Source organism: Herpailurus yagouaroundi, unplaced genomic scaffold (assembly GCF_014898765.1).
Source record: "Herpailurus yagouaroundi ecotype Mexico unplaced genomic scaffold, PumYag 166, whole genome shotgun sequence".
Taxonomy (NCBI): Eukaryota; Metazoa; Chordata; class Mammalia; order Carnivora; family Felidae; genus Herpailurus; species Herpailurus yagouaroundi.
Window position 1 is genome coordinate 13,793,631 of NW_024412407.1, and position 12,865 is coordinate 13,806,495.

The 12,865-nt window shown below is 36.0% G+C and overlaps 1 protein-coding gene across 1 annotated transcript in view; it reads right to left on the bottom strand.

Moving 5' to 3' along the window:
* LRRK2 (leucine rich repeat kinase 2) overlaps positions 1–12,865 on the bottom strand; it is a 138,908-nt gene that overhangs the window by 56,848 nt on the left and 69,195 nt on the right. Inside the window, exons 26-31 of the mRNA XM_040488426.1 lie at positions 11,181–11,274; positions 8,225–8,411; positions 6,470–6,651; positions 3,425–3,654; positions 2,924–3,051; positions 960–1,178 (exon numbers count right to left, since the gene is read on the bottom strand). Coding sequence (XP_040344360.1) covers positions 960–1,178; positions 2,924–3,051; positions 3,425–3,654; positions 6,470–6,651; positions 8,225–8,411; positions 11,181–11,274 — 1,040 coding nt within the window. The remainder of the gene's footprint in view (positions 1–959; positions 1,179–2,923; positions 3,052–3,424; positions 3,655–6,469; positions 6,652–8,224; positions 8,412–11,180; positions 11,275–12,865) is intronic.

Sequence of the window (12,865 nt, forward strand, 5' to 3'; positions counted from 1 at the left end):
ACTAAGCTAACTGGCCAACACATTATAACCAGGGTGACTGTGTAATTTATCATCCAAATTGGAATGCTTTTGAGAATGTAGTAGGACACTACTAATTATGCTGGGAATGCCCAGGCTACACAGGACCCTAGTTATAAGCCATGGCCTTGATCATTAGTGCTAATGAACGAAACCACCAGGGACTAACAATGAAATTCACCATTGTGTTTGTCACATTGAACTATTTGAGGAATTTTCAGTGCATTTTATACCACAGTATCTGCAGAACTCAGGAAAGATTTCTTTTTCCTGCAAGTATTAAAAATAACGTTTCTCCTGGATAACCAACTTATTTGTGCTTTATGAACCCTATGGAAAACCCAGTTGATATGTACTAAAAATTGTTTAGGCATTGTTGAAAATCAAATTCATGACCTCGGCAACCACATCAAAGAGCCATCTCACAACACTGAGGGGGAGATAAAAGGGTGGAATGGGTATCGTCACAGTGACAAGAGACAAAAGGAACAGCACACAGATCAAGATGCACCTAGAACAGGAACTCTGAAAGAAAAGAGCAAGTGAAACAACAAAGAACAACAGAGGGAAGATGATCCCAAGATCCCAATATTCATGTGTATTCTTTGAATCACCACGACAAAAAGTGAGAAAAAGGGCATCAGAAACGTTCTCAGATTCTCTCAGAAACATTCTCTCAGTCTCCCAGATATTCTTAGTGTCTGTCCTTCAGGATCCTCTAATGATGTTTATTCTCATTTCTATGCATTTGAAATGAGATATGGCATAAGTAATTTTAAAACTGAAAGCGCTTTAATAATGCTAACAACTATGAAAAAAACCACAATTTTAAGATAGTTGCTCTTTTCTCAAGACTTCTGACATTTCTAAGCAGTTGTGTAGCATGAGAGTTAATAAATTATGTTTACCCACCAGCCCACAACAGGCATTAACCACGTTACCTTGAAATTAAGACTCTCATTTATGATGGTTTTCCGAAGCTTTGCCAAAGCATCGGATTCCTCTGTGGCATTCACAAAGTGGTAATCTCTTATTGCAGGAAACCCTCGCTTGTTCAGCAGTTCCTTGGTGATTTTACTTATGCAGGCTTTGCGCTGCTTTTCATCGGAAACATCCAAATGTGTGCCAACAAGAATCACAGGGGAAGAAGAAGCACGGGCCTACAGGAAATGATACAAAATACTCTTGTGTTTGTTTTAAAATCAAGACTGCTTACAGTTCTAGTCACATTCAGTTTTTAGGAAATTCAGTTGAAAGGAAATGAAAAACTCAAACACGTCAAGAAGAAGAAAATGTCAACTGTCTTTCCTTCCTTAAACCTAGGAGAAAAAAATGTAACCTTAACAAAATTTTGAAGTCATTTTTATGCCCCTTCTTATTCCAATTTTTATCATTTTTTCAGGTGGCCTGTATAAGACTAGTGGTCTCTTTTTCTTTTCTTTTATGCCTTAAAATGGGTTATTCTCTAAGTGTACTTTGGACTTCTAAACCAAATAAGCATTTAATAAACGCAAGACCGTATCAAAGTGACATAATATGGTTTATATTTCCTCCTCCTTATCTGTAAAGTCAATCTCCTGAATTCATTTTAAACTCATCCAATTTGTAGTCTACATGAACAAGAAAAAAAGGCACTAAAGTATCACTGCCACTATTCACTTGGGCTAATTCTGACCAATACAAGGAAGTTAAAAAAAATTACCAAAATTACAAAATGAGCTTGTATGCAGCCAAAATATCTGCTAAAATGTCCTCACACAAACCTTTTTAAGGACTTGACTCACAGAAGAGCCCACTGAAGCTTCATTCAAAGAGCATCACTCCTACTTTATTTCAATACTAAGAACCAGTACTCCATCAAGGAGTAGCTAACAGCAAGACAGCAAGGGACAAAATGGAAAAATCACAAAAAGAGATTCCAAATATAAGAGCATATTAATAGGGTGCCATTTAAAAGTGTAAGATCTGAAGGACTTCCTACTAAATCGCCAATGAGGGCATAGCTAATGATTCATGGACTGCTTTTGTTTAGTGTAGTTTATTTTAAATTAGGGAGGTTTGTCCTTCATTTAAGAAACAAAGTGATTGGGGTGCCTGGGTGGCTCAGTTGGTTAAGCATCCAGCTTTGGGTCACGTCATGATCTCACGGCTTGGGAGTTTGAGCCACACATTGGGCTCTGTGCTGACCATTCAGAGCCTGGAGCCTGCTTTGGATGCTGTGTCTCCCTCTCTCTCTGCCCCTCCCTCACTTTCTCTCTCTCTGTCTCTGTCTCTCTCTCTCTCTCTCTCAAAAATAAACATTAAAAATTTTTTAAAAAGGAAATAAAATGATCAAAAACATTATATATATATATATCCATTATATGTGTGTGTGTGTGTATATATATATATATATATTATATGTGTGTGTGTATATATATATATATACATATATATATATATATATATAATGTATATATTTTCAATTTTTATAGCTTAAAAGGGTTTTAAGTATCTTTAACATTCATCAATATGGAACACACTATTTTCATGTCACAGCCTAATTACACTAAAAAGTCCCCAAGTCAAAATTTTAGTGCTTCCTAGTTTTAATTTTTTTTAATGTTTCTTTACTTATTTTGAGAGAGAGGAGACAGAGAAAGAGAGTATGAGCAGAGGAGGGGCAGAGAGAGAATCCCAAGCATTGAGCTGAAATCAAGAGTCAGATGCTTAACCAACAGAGACAGCCAGGTGCCCCCAAATTTCAGTGCTTCCAACTTCGTTTTTAAAAACTGAGGAAACTGTTTGAAGCAACTGTTTGTCCAAAATAAATTACCTTACACATACAAAAATAAATGTTATTTTCTATTTTCAAACGATTAAAATAAATGTTACTTTCTATTTTCAAACGATTAGAACAGACGACCTTTATATTGAAGAGCCAAGGCTTCATGGCATCGACTTCAGCCTGCCCTTTGCTGAGGTCATAGACAGCCAGGTAGAGGGCCCGCTGGGTCATGAAGTGAGGATGAGTGCTGTAGAATTCCTCACGACCTAAATAAAGATTGGAGCCGTTGTTTTAGGTGGTAATATCACTATTTATCATACAAAGAGAGAGAGAGGAAAACAACCAACAGACCATGTTTAGAAGACTATACTGGGTTTTTACTAGGGATTGACAAGCTTCAGCATATATGTCAGCTACCAAACCAAGTATTTAAGCTTTAGCTGGCTCCTACTGGTTCCTAACATTTCCCTCCATGGAATTCACCCTGGTGGCAAGGGTAAAATTAGAAGTAAATGGCTCTGGAATAATTCTGTAGAATCCACCAGGTCTCGTTGCAGTACTGGAACAAAATCTCGGCTTGTAAATCCCTGTCCTAAGTAAAAGATAAACGTGAATAAAACATTCTAGTGCAAGAAATACCTGCAAAATCCCACACATTTAGAATGAGGTCTTTCTTCCCTTTGCCTCTTATTTGGATAGGCCAGTCCTTCACATCTATACCAACTGTGGCGCTTTGCACCCCAGGATCTGATTTCTTGCTTTTCGTTAGTTGCTGCAATAAGGTGGTTTTACCACTCCCAGTATTTCCCACAATCATAAGCTTCATTCGGTTATAGGGCACAGCCTTTTTTAACCGCTGCTGAAGAAACCTGGTATTTGAAAGACAAAAGTAAAATAATAAGCTGCTTAACACTGCTACTTAAGATATAGGTGAATTCTTAGGTGTTGAAATTTTTAAAATACCAGACTGTTCTAAAATATAGTGCCAAACAGTGCTTAGCTCATGGACCTAATAAGGGCACATGTCTTTCAACACACTGTTAGTGCATATATTTTGTGAGCGATGTTAATGTAGTTGATAATGACTGGTAGCATTATCAAAAAAATGACCTGTTATACTATCACCAGAAATAATCAAAATATGTTTGCAGCACTAATTAGAATGCTAATAATTATGAAGTAATTAGCATTGTGTGTATATATATGCATATATATATGTGTATACATATATATATATGAATTTCTTTAAATAACACAGATAAAACCCTAAAAATTACAAGGTATAAAATTTTACAAAGCCCCTATGACAGAGAATGAAGATAGAGTATATATGCGTACTGTTATACTAAACTTTGATAGTGAGGTCTCACTGGATATATTATATGTGCCTGTGTGTGTGTGTGTGTATGTATATATACTGTATATATACTATATATTGTATATATAATGTATACATTCATATATATCATACATACATATATATAGTACAAATGGAAACTGAGAACATATTGGTTATGTTATAAATTAATACATGTAAACTATTATACTATCAGCAGATAATATGTTGCTTTTTCTAACAATCTTAATGAAAAAAATAATTGAAACTAATTCGAAGTGGTGTAGGTAGCTAAGCAAACCACCTTTAAATTAATACTAGATTTTAAATTGTTCTTAAAAATATGTTGGATACAGAAAGTCATATTTTTAACTATGTTGAAATGTTGCCACAGTTTAAATTTAAAGGAGCAAAACTGAGACACCTGGGTGGCTCAGTCGGTTGAGTGTCCGACCTAGTCTCAGGTCATGATCTCATGGTCCATGAGTTTGAGCCCCATGTCGGGCTCTGTGCTGACAGCTCAAAGCCTGGAGCCTGCTTCAGATGCTGTGTCTCCCTCTCTCTCTGCCCCTCCCCTGCTCGTGCTCTTTCTCTGTCTCTCAAAAATGAATAAACATTAAAAACTAAAATTAAAGGAGCAAAATAAGTAACATGTCAATTTTAAGGAATATTGACTGATCCATTAGATCCAGAATCTAATAGGATTCTGACCAACATTCTCAAGGATCTGAACAAAAGGCATCATTACTTTTCATGATTTAATTCGATGCTTGAGAAAATACAACCTGACAGATCAGATATTGTGCCTGTTATTATTGAAATCATTTTCTCACATACAACTTACGCTGTTTTGTTTTTGTTTTTTAATTTTTTTAGTGTTTATATATTTTTGACAGAAAGAGACAGAGCATGAGCGGGGGAGGGGCAGAGAGAGAGGGAGACACAGAATCTGAAACAGGCTCCAGGCTCTGAGCTGTCAGCACAGAGCCCGACGCAGGGCTCGAACTCACCGACTGCGAGATCATGACCGGAGCCGAAGTCGGACGTTCAACCGACTGAGCCACCCAAGCGCCCCTCTGTTTTTATTATCAATAAGCAAGAATATCGATGGCCCAAATGTCTAGTAAGAAGTCAGCACACTTTGAAAAAGTCATCCTTCAAAAAAGGAAATGATGCCTACAATTTCTAAAGTACTCCAGTCTCTCCTACTCAAAATGTTAAACACATTTACAAGTAGATATAGTGGCTTCATCATACAGCATAATACACTAAAAAGTAGTTCTGCTAAATGTTTACCAAGAATTGAACCAATTTTAATTTGAACATCTATCCAGTTTCAGGAGAGAAAATCATGGGAAACAATCAGGTAGAATAAAAGGTAGTCATGTTCAGTTTAGCTAGTGACAAAGCCTTTCTTTGCAAATTAAATCAAGTCTAGGGGAACAGAAAACCAAAGCTTTCCTCATAAAAAGATAAAAAGTTAAATGTAATTTAAGAAAATTTAAGCATAAGAGAATTAAGTAAGTATGTAGTTCACTGGTAATTCAACAATGATCAATTATATGCCAGGCTTTGCGTTAGGTGACAAGAATCACACTATGAGTGAATGCAGCCATGGTCCCTGCCCTGCTGGATATTATAGTCAAGTCATGGATACAGAGAGGTGACAAATGAGCTGAAGCCTGCAAGATAAATATAGATAGGAGTAATTTGGTGGAAATGGGATTAAATAACTTTACAAGTAGGTAATAGTAAGACTGACACACTGAAGTGGTGACAGAGAGTAAGATACAGTCCATTACCAAAGATATTTGAAGTTCATAATGTGTGAAGACCACAAGCAGTGATGTCTGGAGAGCTCTGGTGGTTTCAAAAATGGCCAGCGTTAGTAGGTTATTCACCCTCACAGGCAAAATCGAAGTTAGTAATTTTATATCATTTAAGTATCTATAATGCTTTAAGATAGAACAGACACATGGTAACTATTCACTATATGAAATGCAGCTTGAGAAGTCATTATACTTTGCACTATTTCTTTAGAACATATATTTGTAACAAGAGACCAAATAGCCATAATTTCCTTTTAGAGTCCATTTCTAATGAAAAGCATGGATAAGAAGGGAAAGCCATTCTCTCCACATCAGCTTGGCTAGGAGAAAATGAAAAGCTCTTCAGTGGCACCAAATGAACCCATTTATTAAATAAAAGGCAAATGACACATAGCATATTACCATGAAACAGTACTATGTATTATTTCCTAAATCATAACTATTATATCCATCGAAGTCACAGACTAAAAAACATCTGAAGCAAACTTAATTTTAAAAATGGAAATAAAATTATCTAACCTTATGATGTCTTTGGCTTTACATCCTATATGTTTAAAATCAAAATTAAGACGTAGTTCATCCAAAGGAAGATCCCATATTTTGCTTAATTTCCCCATTTCATTAGGAAAGGATCTCAGTTCCAGATTGTAACTGACATCAAAGGAGGTCAGGTTTTCAAGACAGCCAATCTCAGGAGGAATCTTAATGAGATAAAAAAAAAAAAGGGCAAATCCTGTTGGTAGGAAGGAAGAAATGTGTGTTGCCAAGAAACAAGGTGCTTACTAGGAAATGAGAAAGGCTCAGAGAGCCTATCTGCAACTTGAATAATCTCTCAGCAGAATCTGTCATAGTTGTCAATACAAATATATGCAAGTATAAATGACTTACCCAAAACAATATATATCACTTATTTATAATGTTTAAAGACCCATTCTCCCTTGGTAAACATCTCCTCCTCACAACACTGAAAGTAAAGAAGTTTTTTATATTTATCTAAATCCAGTCATCTGTGACTTCAGTCTGTTCCTTTACACTATTTTCTTCAGTAAAACTATAAAGATCTAGTTATAAACTTACATACAACATAATGTTCTAAAAATATAACTAAATGTTTACACTTTAGGTAGTATCCTGGTAGGGGGTCTTTTTATTTTTTCCTCTTCCAAATTGTTAAGCAGTGTGCATTACTTTTACAACAGAAAACATTGATTTGCTGACAAAATAAAAAAAAAAAACAAGTAGCAAAAAATATTCACAGTTTCTTTTTTTTTAATTTTTTTTAATGTTTATTTTTTTTATTTATTTATTTTTTAAATTTTTTTTTCAATGTTTATTTATTTTTGGGACAGAGAGAGACAGAGCATGAACAGGGAGGAGCAGAGAGAGAGGGAGACACAGAATCGTAAACAGGCTCCAGGCTCTGAGCCATCAGCCCAGAGCCTGATGCGGGGCTCGAACTCACGGACCGCGAGATCGTGACCTGGCTGAAGTCGGACGCTTAACCGACTGCGCCACCCAGGCGCCCCTTAATGTTTATTTTTGAGAGAGAGACAGAGTGTGAGCAGGAGAGGGGCAGAGAGAGAGGGAGACACAGAATCTGAAGCAAGCTCCAGGCTCTGAGCTTTCAGCACAGAGCCCGATGCAGGGCTTGAACTCATGAACAGTGAGATAATGACCTGGACTGACGTCGAACACTTGACTGAGCCACCCAGGTGCCCCCACAGTTTTTCTGAACTTAATTCTTTTTGGCTTTCATATACAAAAAAACTTGAAGTTGGCAAAAATATATTTTTTTTCTCGGATGAATGGAAAAATCAGTTTTAGATTTACAACAGAGGCAATGGAGTGAAGCAAAGAAGGCTGACCCACTGGGGTAAAGGGCAGCATGATGGAGGCATGCACAAGTTTAAGAAAATAGGAAAGTCAGCTGAAAAACACATACTGCATACGGCTCAGCAACAACTTGGGAAATATAGAGTATCTGAGTCTGTGATGAGATCAGAGATTTAGCGAAAAATAAAACACTTAGAGCATTACACATATTCATAATTAAATATATATATCCATATAATTCTTCAAAACTAGAACACAAAGTGATTTTTAAGAAAGTTAACCTACGCTAATATGCCCATTTACTTCATGGTAGGATTGGATGTTATTCAAAGATAAGAAATATCAAACAGATTTCAAAATGGCCAATCCGTGATGTTTTCAAATCACAAAAGCACATTATTAAATCGGCAATCATTTTAAACAAATAGGATGACCTCTTACCTCTTTCAGTTTATTATGAGCAAGATGCAGTTTCTCTACTCTTGACCACACATGTGCTTTTTCACTCAAGTCCAAGACGCTGATCTGATTAAAACTGAACAAGAGTTCCCTTAAGTTCAAAGATTTCCAGTGTGCAGGACTCGGTAGATATTGAATATCATTGCTGCTCATATCTAAGGACCGTAAGCTAGAACAATACAATGTCAACATAAAAGCCAAATCAGTGCTTCCACAACACGTGAGATAATATCACAAGCAATTTTCACCAGAGAAACAACTTTAAAACTAACATTATTTATATTTAAGTATGCATGTGTTCTTGTGTGTTCATAGAGACATATATGGGCTAGAAAAAAGTATGTCTCACTAGGAACAACATTTAAGTGAATAAGGACCATTAAAAACAAAACTGAAGCATAATTTCCTTACTTCAGAACCATGAAAATGTCAATCTTAGAATGAAAGAGCCAAGTGTTTACCAATGTTTATGATGCATGAGAAATCATAATTAACAAAGGCAAAAATGGTCATTTCTATACAAGATTTATAAATATGCCTTCTATACAAGGGTTACAAATATGTAGCTCCCCGCTTCTCTTTTCAATTCCCCTCGTTACTGGGAGGATTCTTCAGACGTTATGTCCTGGAGCTAATTAATAACATGCAGGGGCATAACCTTTTAACAGCTTGTCTCAGTATGATAAGTATCTCAACACTGAACATGATGTCTTGCATGTGGTAGGCCCAATGCAAATTGGTTGCTTTCATGCAGGAATACACTCCCCAAAGTTTGCAGGAAACGACAGAAAAACACGTCACATATAAGCGTACATGTGTAGGAAGAATACACAGTCAGTGATGGTGATATATTTGACCATGTAAAGGTTGCCTGGACTTTTGCTGTTATATACTGACCCCTTTCATGCAGCATATCTGAACCATGATGAATTGGTTCTACCTAAGCTCACGTAGTCGTACAACCTTCTACACCAAGGTTCAGGTCTACACGTCTTTGCTCTCATTTTACAATTATCCTGGATTCTGCCCTAACTGTCTCATAAAGATGTGTGAAAATAAGAAAATTAATTGGACTGTTTTAGAGAAAAGATGTGAATATCTAACAAACCATACAACTTAGATAAAGCCAAGAATCACCAGACTGTTCAAAAGCAATCCTTTTTAGCCTCAATGGGAACTTAAGCTGGCCAACTGCATATTCTTTTGTTTCACAGAAAATTGTTCTAAAGAAATATATACAAAATGCTAGAAATGTATATCTGGAGATGCTGTCTAAAAGTATAGAGTAATTAAGGACCGAATAATATTTTTAGTTATTTGGGAAGAAACCTTTATGGTAATATATCTACTAATTAACTTTCATAAATATTTGACTTTCAAACACATTTTCAGGAACATATTATGTTTTTTTATTTTTTAATTTTTATTTATTTTTGAGAGAGAGAGAGAGAGAGAGAGAGAGAGAGAGAGAGACAGAGCACGAGTGGCGGAGGGGCAGAGAGAGAGGGAGACACAGATCTGAAACAGGCTCCAGGTTCTGAGCTGTCAGCACAGAGCTTAACGCGGGACTTGAACTCACAAACCATGAGATCATGACCAGAGCCAAAGTCAGACGCTCAACTGATTGAGCCACCCAGGCACCCCAGGAACATATTATGTATTCTAGAGGTGCCTGTATACATGAGTTAAGACTAGAAGGTTGAGCCACCAGAGTTTAAGAATTGTGACTTTAGGCAAGTTACTTCATCTCTTTAATAAAATAATATTTTCATTATAAAGTGGAGATAATAACAGCACCTATTTCCAGTTTTATTAGGACAATTAAAGGCAGCATCCACCACTGAGCACTTAAAACAGTGTCTAACACATTCTAAAGCCAGATTGAAATTAATTATTATATGTCTGTTTGACATCTTCTATGGCTAGATTATAACTAAGCATTATTTGCCTATACATTATTTGCCTATATATTTGCACATATACACTTATGGATTTGGTTTATAATATATACAACACAGTTATAATGGTATTTAAGATAACATAGAAAGCTTTCATTTTTTTAATGAAACTAACTAGAAACATCCCCAAATACCTAGAGCTATATAAATTGTCCTAATCCTCACCAAAAATGTCTTCGCCAAACATTTCCTTGCCTCCACGGTCTGGATGAGATCCTCCCCGAGGTACCCTTGTATAACCCTCAACTTTTCCTCACAGCATGTAGCTTAGTTATTGAATGCCTGTCTTCTCAACCTAATTACTTATTCCCTGAGGACAGAGACTGGGTTTGCTTTGCTCATTAGTGAGGGAACCACTCTTTCTCCAGTTTTTACTCAAACATAAGTATAATTTCAAATATCTTAGTAGCATATCAACCTCTGAGAGCAAGCAAAATTTTAAAGTTAAAGCGATAGCCACTATAACCTCAATTATTTGTAATGGTGCAAACATTAATTAACATTAAATTGTTTCTTTTTTTTTTTTTTAATTTTTTTTTCAACGTTTATTTATTTTTGGGACAGAGAGAGACAGAGCATGAACGGGGGAGGGGCAGAGAGAGAGGGAAACACAGAATCGGAAACAGGCTCCAGGCTCTGAGCCATCAGCCCAGAGCCCGACGCGGGGCTCGAACTCACGGACCGCGAGATCGTGACCTGGCTGAGGCCGGACGCTTAACCGACTGCGCCACCCAGGCGCCCCTGCATTAAATTGTTTCAAAACAATAGCACCCTGATATAAAAGTTAAAGAAAACACAAATAGCAACTTGGGTGTTTTGCCTAGTAAAAAACAAACATTCATAGATTTAAGAACATTAAACTGAATAGCTTTAGAAATCAATTATGAATTATAAATTAATTGATATGCCTAAATGAAAACCATGTTTCTGAGGGCTTTGTTCCAGCTCATGTGGTTTTAAAATTAAAATAGCAAACTTACTGTGGAAGATTTAAAATTGCTTCAGGAACACATGTAAATCTGTTTTGGGACAATTTTAGGCTTGTCAGAGAAGAAGGCAAAAAAGGCACAGCAGCTAAAAGAAAATAAAAGTGAGATAAGGGACATTTTAATCATTTTAACTAGATTTCCATTAGATTTGACAGTAAGAACAGCTACCAAGGACCTGTCACTTAATTCAATTTCCATTTTCATGCTGACTTTTAAAATAAGGTAATAGCCTTACTCCTAACACTGAACATTAAAATAATACACCATCCTTATAAGAATATTTTCATCTGAAATCTAAACAATTATCTAAACACAAATCTCTGCCCAACATCTGTACAGAGTAAAAATTATTAGAATATTCATTCCAAATTATGTGATATTATGTGTACATAAATTATAAATTAATTCATATTACTCTTAAGTAAATATAAAACACTTTGAAAATTAATACACAATACAACGTAAAGATAAAAATTCTTTACAGTACCACCTAATAAAGAGTGTTCTATGCAACAACAGTGGATGTTACTTAATAAAAGTATTCTTTGATCATATGATCTTAAGAGATTGGGGAAACATTTAAGTAAAATAAGGTGAAATGTCTCAGCGTCCTCAATATTCTCATATATTTTATGAACTTCCAAAAAGGAAATACAGTATGAAGTATAATAAATAAAACTCTGTGGACACAATTTTGGAAAATGAGCAAATCACTCAGCCTATTTTTTATCTGTAAAATAGTGCAGCTACACTAGATGAATTCTGAGATTCTTCAGATATCTAAAGCTCTATGGTTCTATGCAAGTGGCTTGAGAAATTACTTCTTAGCATTTTCAATGGGTTATATTTTCTCTAGTAAAATCTTCAAGAGTCAAAGTGTTCCAAAACACTGCTCAAAGCTGTTTTCCTGAGAGGCTGAAAAGGAACATGCTATTATTTTTTACCTATATCTGAAAAGTATTTGTGGCAAAATAAATGATTCTCCTCTTAAGAATTAAGAGGTTCAGATGCTGTATGGAAAAGACACTCATAAAGTCAAAGGACTGAAACTATATTTCACTTGGGATTATTTGTAATGGTTAGTGGTTCTGCTCAGATATCACCTTCCTAGGGCATCTTTCTAAATGAAAGACCCTAAAACTACACAGTTGTTGTAGTGCAAAGCAAACAGATTTTTGAACTTGGTTATATTCAAGTTTCCACTACAACTAGTTAATTCATTCTACACCTCTATGACACACAAAAATCTCAGTCGATCAGAGATCATACCTATCCTACCCTATAGGATTTTTATGAGATTCAGCTGAGATGACGTATGAATCAAGCCTCAGGTTTCTTGGGATGCTCTTCTTTCCAGATCCAACTTAAGTGTCAGAGACACAGAAACCTTTCCCTGTCTCCACAGTCTGGATATGAGCCTCCACTCCCCACCGAGGTACCCCAGTAGCATCCTCAACTTTTCCTCACAACACTTAGCTTAGTTACTGAATGCCTGTCTTCTGAACCTAACTACTTATTCCCTAAGGACAGAGACTGGGTTTTCTTTGCTCATTAGAGAGGGAACCACTCTATCCCCCATTTTCAGGTCCATAGTAGGAAAATGGGCAATATTCAAAAGGCCTAGTAGAAGGGAGAAAGGAAGAAAATATTATACAAATTTACATAGCTTTTATCAT